General features: G+C 55.9%; 1 protein-coding gene across 9 annotated transcripts in view; it reads right to left on the minus strand.

Annotated features, from left to right (window-relative positions):
• Window positions 1-12,711, minus strand: part of ABLIM2 (actin binding LIM protein family member 2) — a 151,097-nt gene that overhangs the window by 87,981 nt on the left and 50,405 nt on the right. For 8 of the 9 annotated variants that reach the window (XM_029235595.1, XM_029235592.1, XM_029235594.1 and 5 more), the window contains exons 4-5: window positions 7,214-7,329; window positions 269-395 (exon numbers count right to left, since the gene is read on the minus strand). In XM_029235595.1, coding sequence (XP_029091428.1) covers window positions 269-395; window positions 7,214-7,329 — 243 coding nt within the window. The remainder of the gene's footprint in view (window positions 1-268; window positions 396-7,213; window positions 7,330-12,711) is intronic. The other variant, XM_029235596.1, reaches the window with a different exon arrangement.

The following is a 12,711-nucleotide window of genomic DNA, read 5'->3' on the forward strand; positions in this document are numbered from 1 at the left end:
GGGCTGCGCTGTCACACCCGTGACACCCGAGCCCGGTCAGCCCTCTCTTCCTTGCTCTGCTGGCGGCCTCGGCTGACGTCCACTTTGCATTCTCCAGGGGATGCAGGCACCAGCAAGAGGGGCGAACTCCACGGGCGAGGGTGACACCAGGGGCGGTGTGGGGAGGTGTTTTACAAGGTCAAAGGCGGGAGCAGCAGGCAGGAGGGTGGGCACAGGACGAGCCCTGCCCCGCCCCCAGGTGACAGGTCAGCGAGCCCCGCCCACTCACTTGCTGATATACTCCGCGTTCAGTTGTTTCCCGCACGTCTTGCACTTGAAACAGCCCAGATGCCAGTGTTTCTCCAGGGCCACCAGGGACTGGCCGTTTTTGATCTCCACTCCGCAGCCCTTGCAACCTGGAAGAAAGAACGGAGCACAGCCGTCATCCTCGTGGGTGTGGGCGAGAGGCGCAGGGTGGCGGCCCTGCACCGCTGGGACTTCAGACACCCCAGGGGCAGTGAGAGCGGGCCTGGGGACGGGACAGACGGAACCGTCCAGCCGCAGCCGTTACACGACGGCCAGTGTGAGCGCGCATCGAGCGCCGACTGCGTGCAGCCTGGGCCGCGCGCCTGGGATACCAGGATGAACTAGACAGAGGTCCACCTTCCAGAGATGGGCGTCCAGGCCTGCAGAAGCAGATGTGGACTTGCACAGGGGCACCCTGCAGTGGGCACTGCCCCAAGCATGGCCCGGGCAGCAGGGTGCCATGATGGCAGGAGCTCTGGGTGGCCTCGCCTGTCCTGCTCTGTTGGCAGGTGGACTTTGAACCTAATTGTGCCCCCCCACCAGGAAAGGTGCCGCTTTAGAGAGGTTGGAGCCCCGATGCCTGTCCTCTGAGCGCTCGCCTGCCAGGGTGCCCCTCCCAGGAAGCCCTCCGGCCCCGGCTTCTGAGCTCCTTCTGTGGCCAGCCGTGCCACATCCCGGACATGGGACATTGACCACCCGCGCTTGTGCTCCCGGCCTCAGCCCAGGTCGGAGCCAGGCCCTAGGAAGCGCCTTCATCCCCGGTGATGGGAGCTCTCCCTCCCATGGCCCCCAGCCTGGTCTGGGCCCCTGACCGGTCCCCCTGCTGCCCCTCCAGCCATGCCCGTCCCTGATTAAGCCCCCCCCCAGGGTCTCAGGTGCTCAGTACACGGCCCTGCTGCCTCCCGACCCCTCCAGCCATGGGCAGCCACATCGGGGGCTCCCACAGTCAGTGCCACGTGTGCTGAAGGACCAGGGGGTGGAGCAGGCCAGGCAACGTCAGGGGCAGAGACAGGCAGCATGACCTGCCTGGGGTGTGCGTGTGTGTGCACATATCTGTATCGAGTACATACACGTGTGTCTTATGTGCATGTGTTGTGTCTGATTATGTGCACTTGTATCTTTGTGTGACATGTCTGTGTGCAGACAGGTATATCTGTATGTGACTGTGTGCAGGGGTGTGTGTGCATGAGTGTATCTATGTATGCGTGTGTTAGTGCCTGTGTGTGTGATGTGTTGTGTGTATGCATGTGTATGTGTCTCTGTGTGAGTGTGTCCCTGCGTGAGTCTGTGTGTGTGTGTCTGTGTAAGTGTGTCTGTGTCTGTGCATAAATGTGTGTATGTCTGTATGTAGGTCTATCCGTCTCTGCGTGTCTGTGTGTGTGTGTCTAGTATTTCTGTGTATATCTGTGTGTGTCGGGGACATGACAAGGGTGGGGCCTTGGGGACCCCAAAGGGCCCTGATGAGGAGAGGCGAGCAGGGGGTGCCCTGAGGGACTCAGCATTTCCCGGGCTCAGCCAGGCAGGGACCCCGCCCACCCTAGATGAAAGAATGGGGCCCAAGGTCCAGCAGCCTGGCTCCAATCCTGGCCCTACTCCTCGGGGTCACACTGGACAAGCCTCTTTCCTCTCCGTGTGGAGCCCTGTTTCCAGCCGGGGGGTGGGGCGGGGCAGTCACATTCAATGACGGATCTCATATGAAGACAGCAGAGCCCGCACGTCTAGGTGCCGACGCTGCCGGGACACGCCCGACGCACGGCGGGCTCGCCAGGCTCTGCTCTGACAGGGATTTGCTCTCCTTCTGGGCAGAGCCCAGCATCACGTTATCTTTAAGAATAAAAAATATTTAATATCTACAGAACTGTTGGTCAAACTCTAGATTTCTTAATTTACCACACCGTCAAATCCACTGGCAACTTTGGAAAAGACCCGAAGAACAGGCTCGAACCCCAAGGTCCAGGGCTGGGAGGGAAGAGGGGACCTCCCAGCCATCTCAGGATCCTGGAGCCCAGCCAGGCTGGCGGCAGAGAAGAGCTCAGTGGACGAACGCCTGAATGCATCGGAGCCAAGAGGAAGCTCCCTCCTCAAGTTCAGGAGGCATCAAGACCCCTCCCCTCCCGCCCCCTCAGTCCGTCCCCAGCAGAGCAGGGCCGACACCGCCTTCCAGTGCTGGATCCGTGCAGCTTTGACTCTGGGCCCTCACCTAGCGGGTGACCGCAGGCACACACGGTACGCTCTGTGCCAGCGCCTCTTGACCAGGGCCATTTTGCTGTTGGGGGCTTTGGGCTGTGTCTGGAGACAATTCTGGTCCTTCCAACTGGGCGTGGAAGGTGGGGGTCGTGCCCCAGGGGCCCGGAGGCCAGGAATGCTGCTCAAAACCCTCCAGGGCACAGGTCGGCCCCCACCACAAAGAATCGTCAGGCCCCAAATGTCAACAGCGCTGAAGTCGAGAAAGCCTGCTCGGAGCCTCGGTCCAGGTCTTCACAGACGGGCAAAGCAAAGGAGCAGCCCAGACCATGCCGGGCCTGGGGAGAGGCAGGGCATGGCAGTGGCTGGAAACACGGACCTTGGAGCCAGGCTGTCCCCACCAGCTGTGTGACAGTGACCGAGTCACTTCACGTCTCTGTGCCCACTAAGACAGGGATGCATTTTATGGGGCTAGTAACAGTACCAGCCTCACGCAGCTGTCATGAGCTAACAGAGACAGGCCTGTGGTGTGAAGGACGCGTTTGAGGAATGAATACGCACACATGAGCTGAACGCTCAAACTATTACCGCTGTTGTCTCGAGGGGGACACCTCGTGAGGGGCCGATTCCCTGCAGGAAGCCCTCCGCTCTGCCTCTTCCTATATCAGCAGTGTGCCTTCCCCCAGGGCAGGGTCCGAGGCTCCGGGCAAACGTGCCACCTGCCGCCGAGGGGGGACGTGGTCCGCACCTCCACACCGCCTCCTTGTCCCCATAGACTCGGGGTAGAGTCTCACTAATAGTGAGCCGTGAACGTGGAGGCCAGGGCCAGGTGCGAGGACTGTTGTCATGGAAACGGCAATCATCATTTTCTAAACACATCTGGAGCTCAGCATAGCTTCGCAGGGCTTTGCAAATGACAGGTGAATCTTCTGTGATGAATCCACTCGACAACAGCTGTCAACGCGCAGACGTCCTTGAGGGAGTGTGTCCCCACTGCCCGGGGGCAGAAGGGGGGCACACTTTGGCCTGGAAGGGCCAACGCCTGCCATCCACTCATCCTCGCACCCTGGGCCTGGCTCTGCCATCACAGCCACAGAATGGACCTGGGCCCCTTCCCCAGCATGACCCTTCTAGAACCTTCCAAAAAGTTTCCTTGTTTCCCCTCAAGTGCCCCCTCCTCTAGCAGACGCGGTCATGGGTTCAAAGGCCCGGCTCTGCCACTAACTCGCGTGGGACCCGGGACGTGTCGGGGGCCTCTCTGAGCCCCAGCTGTGGACTCGGGCTGGGAGTGGGGTGCAGGATCAGACTCCCTCGCCCACTGTCCTCCTCAGATCTAACTGGGAGTGGAGGGGGGTCTGGGTCGAATCTGAGATTGACCTTTGATGGCAAGGAACCGACTGGGCTCTAACTTTAAAATGCCTGAGACGTTACGGGCTTGGCTTGCGGTTTCTCTAAGGAGCCTGGGCCAAGCAGGAGGGGCTGCGAGCACCTGCTGGGAGAGAAAAAAAGGTTCAAGTGCATCCCACGCACTGGGCTCTGCACTGAACTGGCGACTCGACCCCCTGACTGTAACGCAGTGGCTGGGGGTCGGGGAGTGGCGGCCAGGAGGGACATTGGTTCCTGGGGGACAAGGCAGATGCACCCCACAAGGCAGCCACTGCACCCCACAAGGCAGCCTGCATGCCTGCTCCCCCCATGGGGCCCAGCCCCTCCTCATCTTTCCACGTCACCCCCTCATTTAACCTCAGCCTTGCCACAAGAAAGGCTCACCCCATTTCCAGAAGAGGGACCGGGGCTCTGATCCTGTCACCCACCCCTGATCACATGGACAGTGCAACCCCACATGGGCGGAAGACACAGAGGCTCCAAGGGCCACAGCCCAGGTGGATGCACGTCCGAAGGCCTGAGGACCCGCCCCACCCACAGGACGGCCCCTCATGGGCACACAGCCAGCAGAGGCCTTGGATGCCAGGGCCCTGCCCCTTCCCTCCTGACTTCAGTGCGCCTCCTGATCCTGGCTCCGAGTGTGATCCCAGGTTCCCGGTGTGACCCCGTCCTGGCTGGGCTGGGCCCCAGCAGGTGGAGTCGAGCCCAAGAACGGGTCACGGGGGCTCCTCAGCTTGGACAGGGCTGCCCCAGTCCAAGGTCCCACATTCCCAGCTCCTGGCTGCTGCGACACCAGGCTGCCCCTCCGGGCCACTGCCCACACCCACTGCTGACCCCACATCCACTCCCAAGGCCCGGAGAGGGGACACAGTGTGCCCAGGGCACCCAGGTGGTGAGTGGCAGGGTCTATTCCTCACAGCCGGGCTCAGAGCTGCGCCCTGATTGGAGTGGCGCTGGGCCTCTCTGAGGGCTGCCCTGTGACCGGCTCCAACCAGCAACCGGTTCAGAGCTGGAGAGTCTGGGAGGAGCCTGGAAAAGGGGAGCCTGGATGGGCGCCCAGCGGGCTCTCCGGGAGGAGACCCTCCCCCCAGGGCAGTCAGGGAGGCAGTCCAGGGCAGAAGCGACGTGGAAAGCTCAGGTGCGGCGGAGGAGCTGGCCACCCAGAAGGAGTGGTGCACCCCTCCCCGGGGAAGGCGTGGGCATCCAGCAAGAAGCGCTGATCCTGTTACTAAGCAACAGGCTCAGGCCAATGAGCGGAAGAGGTCCCTGGGACCAAGCCTGACTTCCACGGGAGCAGCTGGCCACTCTCTGCTTCCCCCAGGGAAGGCGGCCCCCAAAGGTGGCCATCTGCAGCTTTCCTCTCTATGCAAGAAGGGCCGCGTCCCTCCCCCAGCTGCAGGGCAGACCACGCTGCGCAGGCTCACATTCCTAGCATGCTCCCAACCCACCTCGGCACCACCTCCCTCAACAGCCATCTATGGCTCCTCGTTGCCTCCAGGATGCAGCTGGAGCTCCCTGGCATGGCTTTGCCGCCTGGTTTCTTCACTTCCATTCCCTGCTCCCACACAGCACCCACCTTGTCCACTCACACGGGGGTGGCAGTTGGGCCCAGCTCATGCAGTGCCCTTCCCTCAATGCCTACTTAACGAAAACCTGTGTTTTAGGTTTCAGAACAAAGGCCACCTCTTCAGAAAGCCTCTGGTCACAGCAGGGTGGGCTCCCCTACTTTGGACTTTAAAGGTCTTGGCTCAAACCTCAGCCCCACCCCTCCCTAGCTGGACACTGGGCACCCAGCACTTCCGCTGCTCTCCACCAGGCTCAGGGCACTTATGCTCCTGCAGAAGGAGGGAGGGACTCCTGCCTGGCCAGGCTGCTCTGGGGACAAAAGGAGGTGGGAGCTGGGAAGACAATGCAGACATCCACACAGAAGCCAAGAGCTGGTGATGAATGTTTAATGCCTTCCAGGCACAAAAACGGTTCTAAGCTGGGGATTATCACCATGGACTGCGAGAAGGGATAGGTTATAGAAGGGGTGGGTTACAGACCCATCTGGGGGTGAGGGCAGCATTTGTTCTTTGAAAACACAAATTTGATATTTTAAAATAAATTTCCATCTGGAGAGGGCAGCCTTTCTGCCCATGACATTTAAAAAAATCTCAAAAAAGTCTCAGACAATGAGTCTGTGATTGGGCATATTTCCCTTTTTACTTTGGCTGCCAGGAAGCTCTGGACAAACTCTTCAAACTAATCCCCGCCTTTTCAAATTTTGCTGTAGTTTTTGATTACTATTTCAGGCTTAATGATAATAGGGCTGTTTGTTGAAGCAAATTCTCAGAAATTTAATCAATCCAGATCTCAGCTGGAGAGAAAGTTTTGAATGGAGAACTCCCCTAGCAGACCCCAAAGCAACAGCCAACTGTGACTGCCGTGAGCTTGCCTCCCCAAGGGATGAAGGCTTCGCCTCATTTCCCAGATAAAATTGTTACCAGTCCCTGAAGCCAACACTCGGCTCCTGGGAGGATGTGCAGTCTCCTCTGTACAGACTTTCAGTGTCGCGGACAAGGAAGCGGGAGAGGACAGGAGAGTGAGGAGAGCCAGGGGCTGGCTCTGGAAGTCAGTACAAACCTCTCCTCTGTCCCAGGACACGTGGCCCTGGCACTGGGGACACCACAGCCACCTTGCACGCAGGGTGGGCTCTGAACACCCCGTTTCTGCAGTGGGAGCCTGGTGGGAGCAGTCCTGGGGCGCTGGGCTCCCTCCCCGTCCCTGTGTCCCATCTCTGGTCCTGGAAGAGCCACCCACAGGGAAAGGCCAGCGCCTTTCTGCTCCCACCTCGCTCTCTGCCCCACATCCACAAGCTCCTGACATGCCCCTGCTACTGGTTCGTTTTCACTAACAACCCCCTTCTTCATTCAAGAAGCATGTATTGAGCACCCACTGCATATGCACCCTGGCCCAGCTCCCAGGGGACGGAACAGGTAATCCAAGAGCCCCAGACCACAGGAGCCCAGAGGTCACTGTTCTCCTAGTGGCTCTCCTGAAGGGCTCCCGGATGCTCTGGAAATAACTGTGGGGAGCTGAGTGTGGGTGCTGGAGGGAGAAGCCCAGAAGGAGGCCAGAAGGCTTCCTGGAGGAGGTGGGCTAGAGCCGGGCTGAAAGATGGAGTGGCACGAAGGGGGGAGGGCACAGGCTGAGCAAAGGCTTAGAGGCAGGAGTACCCCAGAGACGCCTGGCCCTGGTTCCCTTCGTTGTGTTCATCCACAGTTATTCGCTTCCACTACTTCTGGTCCCAGTGGTGTCAGGCCTGCCACCCAGCACTGCCAAGCCCCCTCCGCCACGCCGCTCTGCGTCCACTTACTCCAGAGGCCCTGGGACAGGGGCACGCTGCTGCCCGCTGATGTGGGCAGGGAGCACTTCTGGCACATGCATTCCTTGCCGTTGAAGGTCACTCGGTCCCCGGGCGGGAAGGGCAACCTGAAATAAGACAGCGCATTACCAGCCAGGACCACCTCCTGGCTCTTCTCCTGGGTGGGGGGAGCCCCATCCTAGACACCATGCCGTCACCTCCCCGGGGACCACAGGCCCAGGACGCTGGGTGTCTGCATGCAGGCGCTGCCGTGGCCCCGCTGGCCCCGCTGGGCCGTCTTAGCCTTAGTTTCCTCAACGGCACCGGCAGGCAGAATCACGGTGCAGTGGGCCGGAGCAGTGGGGGCCGGCCAGTGCTTGCACATGGCGATCAACTGGGCAGTCCCAGCCATTGGCCTCCTCCATCCAACCCTGCCTCCTCTGACCGCCCAGGATGCTTTGTCAGTTCAATACTCATGGCAACAGCACCGTTTACTGAGCATCTACTAGGTGCCAGGCCAGGTTCTATGACAGATTCCTTAATGCCTGCCTCATCTATCACCATTAAGATGCTTGCCCAGGTTGGTCTTTGCTTCGTTTTTCTCTATGGGTGAGAAAATTGAAGTTCAGAGAGGATAGTTGACTTTTCCAAGGCCACACGGCTGCTGCCCGTCAGAACCAGACTCAAACCAAGACCTGTCTGGCTCCAAAGCGCCGTGATTTGCCTGCCTGGGTCTCTCAGAAAGCAGTGCCGCTAGGAGCATGCAAGACTGTATGCTGGATTCCGTCTTTAAAGTCTGGAATTTTTTTCATCATGGATTTGTTTTTTGCATTAATTCCAATTTTTAAAATATCACATTAAAATATCATTTACCTTGATCGCTTTTTTGGCCTCCCCTTAAACTCTGCATCCAAAGCGAATGACCCACCGGCCGCACCCTAGTCCCAGCCCTGGGGCAAGGTGAAGTTACGGCCCTGGGCTGCCCCAGCGAGGCCGGTGGGGGCAGCAGAGCCGGCCCACCTGCTTCAGCCCCGGAACTTCCCCTCCGGTGACAGAGGTGGATCGGGTGCCTGCCTCTGGTGAGCTAGGGTCAGGCCACCTACTGCCACTGGGCCACCTCCTCCCCCAGTTCAGCCCGGCAAGAGAACCTGAGCCCTGCGGGCAGCAGTCTCTGAATTATCTGGACCAGGGCGCGCCCCGTCCTCTGGCTTAAGCCTTCGTCGTGTCCCCCCTGCCTCCTTCGGGACTGGACAAGGCCAGGCACAGCCGGGTGCTCGACAGGTCACTGTCAGTGAAAGAATGAGCAAGTACGTGAACACGTCAATAACTGAAGGTCCCCCTGGAGGCCTAGCTCAGACGCCTTCCCCTGCAGGGCCTCCTCTCGGAGCCTGCCTGGGTCACGCCGGCTCCAGTCCAGCCCCGACTCTGCGACCAGAAGAGCTTTCTGACCCATGAGGCTGCCAAGCCTTCCCCTGAAAAAGCCCCGCCAAAGCCCCCCACTTTGTGGGGCTGGCGTTCAGGGCCCTAGGCGGATTCAGCAGGGCCCCAGCCAGCCAGTCTCAGCTCTTAGGGAGCAAGGACCTATATAACCTGAGCTGACCCCCGTCCCAAGACTTGCAAGATGGTCCTGCCGCTCTCCGTCCTTCAGCTGCCCTGGCAGCTACCTGACGCCGTGCACTGCATCATGCGTGGTTAGTGCTGGGGTCTACGTCTCTCCCGCCTGCTGTCTTGCAGCCGCCTTGGTAATCGGGGGTCTTGGGCCACAGCGGGAGTCCCTTGCCATCCCTGGATGCGCTCGGAGAGAATCTCCGGCTGTGTAACCCAGAGCAAGCTGCTTAACCTCTCCGAGTTCCTGTTTCTCACTTGTAAAATGGGACTAAGGACATCTGTGTCTCAGGCTGTTATTCATCCATCCGTGCATCTGACCTGTAGCGTGGAAAGTTCTAGCATTATGCCTGGGACCCAGGAGGGGCTGAATGAATGGTAGCTATTATTTTATTAATTCAACTTCATTGAAGTATATGTTGACAAATGTACACACTCATGTAACCAGGACCACAGTCATGGTATGGGACATTTCTGTCCACTGTAAAAAGCCTGCTGTGACCGTCCACACTCATCCCCCCACCCCGGCCCCAGGCGGCTGCGATCGGCACTCTGTGCCATGGATCTGACTTGATTTTCTGGAACTGCATGTAAGCGGAATCACACGGTGCACAGTCTTGGATGTCTCGTTCTGCTGCGTGTTCTTGTTGAGATTCACTCACACGGATGTACACACCACTGGTTTGTTCTTTTTGATCGTCAAATGCTGCTCCTTTGCACGGATGAGCTGTTCATGTCCAAGGACATCTGGATTCTTTCCAGTTTGGGACTGTTACAAATAAAGCTGCTAAGAACGTTTGCTGACAAGTCTGTGTGGACGTGTGCTTTTGTTTCTCCTGGGTAAATACCTAGGAGTGGAATTGCTGGGCCACGTGCTAACTGTGTGTCTAACTTCACAAGAGACTACCAAACTGCTTTCTGTAGAGGTTGTACCACTTTGCCTTCCCACCAGAGACCTGTGACAGTTCCTTTCACTCTGTATCCTCACCAACACTTGACACTATCCATCTTCTTACTGTGAGTCATTCTAGAGGACATTGGATGGTATTTCAACGAGTTTTAATTGGAATTCCCCTGATGACTAGTGATGTTAATGTAATCATTTCATTTGTTTATTGGTCATTTACATACATTTTTGTGGAGTATCTGCTAAACTCCTTTGCTCATTGTTAATAGTTTTTTTGGTCTTCTTATTATCGCGTTGTAGAAGTTCTTTATATATTGTAGATACCTGTGTTTCACCAGATATATATCCTCTATTACGCTGATGGCTTGCTTTTTCATTTTCTTGACGTCTTTTGATATTATTTTTCTTCACTTTTCTATAGGGCGGGTCTGCTGGCAACAAATCCTCCTAGCTTTCGTGTGTCTGCAAAAGTGTTTTGCCTTCATTTTGTGTGTGTGACAGCTTTACTGACATTATTTTATTCACGTGCTCTATAACATTCACATACCATTCAATGTGTGCAATTCAATGGTTTTCAGTGTATTCAGAGTTGTGAATGCACAATCAAATCCCCACAATCAACGTGAGGACATTTTTCATCACTCCCAAAAGAAATGCAATAGCATTTGGCAGTCATGCCTTCATTTCTGAAAGTTTTTGTGTCAGGGAGGCTTGGTATAGACCTGTTTGATAGATTTTTTTTCTTTCAGCTCTTTAAAGATGCTGTTCTATCATCTTGTGGTTCACAGTGTTTCAGATGAGAAGTCTGCAGTCATTCTTCTGTTCCATTTTACATACTGGGTTGTTTTGTTCCCCGCTTACTGCTTTTAAGGTTTTCTTCTTATCACGCAGAATTTTGACTATGATGAGGTTGGTAGGTTTTTGCTGTGTTTATTCTGCTTGGGATTCACTGAGATGAGTCTATAGTTTTCATCAAATGTGAACATTTTCCAGCCATTATTTCTTCAAAAACTTTCAGTCTTCCCCGCTCCCAATCTAGACAGAAAAATTTATATCCACAGATCACTGAGTCTCTTTTCATATTTTTCAGTCTTTCTTCCTGTCATTGCTTTAGTTTGAATAGTTTCTACTGTTATGTTTTCAGGTTCACCCATCTTTTCCTCTGTAATATATTATCTACTGCTAATTCCTTTCAAGGAATTTTTTTTTTTCCTGTGGTACGCGGGCCTCTCACTGCTGTGGCCTCTCCCGTTGCGGAGCACAGGCTCCGGACGCGCAGGCTTAGCGGCCATGGCTCACGGGCCCAGCCGCTCCGCGGCATGTGGGATCTTCCCGGACGGGGGCACGAACCCGCGTCCCCCGCATCGGCAGGTGGACTCTCAACCACTGCGCCACCAGGGAAGCCCTCAGGGAATTTTTTATTTCAGAAATTTCCATTTTCATTTCTATAATTTCCATTTGGTTTCTTCCCATGCCTTCTCTAGCGCTCCTACTTATGTTCATGCTTTCCTCTGAATACTTAGATATATTTACATCGGCTGTTTTAAAGTCCTCCTCTGCTAGTTTCACCATTGATCTCATTTCTGGGTCTGTTGCTACTGACTGATTCTTCTTCTGGCCCTGGGTCACGTTTTCCAGCTTCTTCTTATGACCGGTCACATTTGTCGATTTTATGTTGTTGAGGGCTGGGTTTTCTTCTCTTTCTACAAAGAGTGTTATACTTTGCTTTGGCAGTTAGCTCACTTGCGGACCAGCGTGATCTCTTTGAGGCTTGTTCTTGAACTTCAAGCAGGTTTATGCCTTCACTCTAGGGCAATTTCAGTTCCGCTAATAAGGCATGATGCTTTCGGTGTCCCCACTGCATGCCTGGGTGTTCCACAAGGAATCTCCACCTGGCCAGAACTCGAATGTCTCCCAGCCCTGGGAATGTTTAGCTTACAGCAACCTGGTCATTTTTTGCCCAACCTTGTGAAATTTCCTCTCCGTCTACATGGCTTCGTATTTAGTCCAAGAGTCAAAGGCACCTCTATGCAGCTCTCCTGAGGTCTCGTTCTGCATAGCTCTCTCCCCTCTGCTATGCTCTTCTGCCTCTCACATCACTGTCTCTTAACCTGGGGAGGATGCCATGCCCTACCTGGTTCCCTCTTGTCCTCTGGTTCAAGAAACAGCCTCCAGGCAGAGAGCTGGGTGGTCACAGGGGTCCCTTCTTTCGTCTTCCCTCTGTTAGTCCTGAGCTGCCTGTGCCCCAGTATCCCAAAACAGTTGTTTTGTATATTTTTTCCAGTTTTCTAGTTTTTTATAGTGGGTGGATAAGTCCAGGCCCAGTGACTCCAGCACGACAGAGCTGTCAGATATTATTTTTAAAATATCGGATTACAGAGGTGATCTTTCAAACCCACTGTGATTATATCACCCCTTGTCTCTAAGCTACGTGCACAGAAATCAAACATGCAGATTATCCTTGGGGGAAACTTGACCCACGCACGCTGCAATGACACACGGTGACTCTTCCGTTAGAAATGTCCCTTGTCATTGCTCCCTCCTGGCCCAGTACCTCCTCCCACCCCCACCCCCAACAAAAGCTTCCCTTTCCGCCTAGAGCACGTGCCACAACTACAGAAAACAGCAGTAACAACACTCAACAAGTCCCCTTTCAACTGGGTGTGGTGAGACAGAGAGAACAGAGAATAAACTCTGGGGGTTTCATTCTTTGTTTTCTAGACAGAACATTCCCCCTGGGAGCAATGTGTCTGGGGCTGTGGTGGGTGGGAGGGAGGGAGGGAGGGGGGAGGCAGGATGCCCACGTGGGAGGGCTGCCTGCTGCTGCCCCCAAGCCCCAGAGGTGCAGGGCAGAGAGGGGAGCAGGTGTAGCCTTGCTGCCGGGGCTGAGGATCTCATTCTGTCTCTAGCGGCCATTCACTGGACACCTGCTCCGTGGCAGGCGGCAGGCGCCGGAGGAGTCAAATCCAGTCCCTGCCCACGTGGTGCTCCCGTCAAG

Source organism: Monodon monoceros, unplaced genomic scaffold (assembly GCF_005190385.1).
Source record: "Monodon monoceros isolate NGI ecotype Baffin Bay Population unplaced genomic scaffold, NGI_Narwhal_1 Super_Scaffold_20, whole genome shotgun sequence".
NCBI classification, from domain to species: domain Eukaryota; kingdom Metazoa; phylum Chordata; class Mammalia; order Artiodactyla; family Monodontidae; genus Monodon; species Monodon monoceros.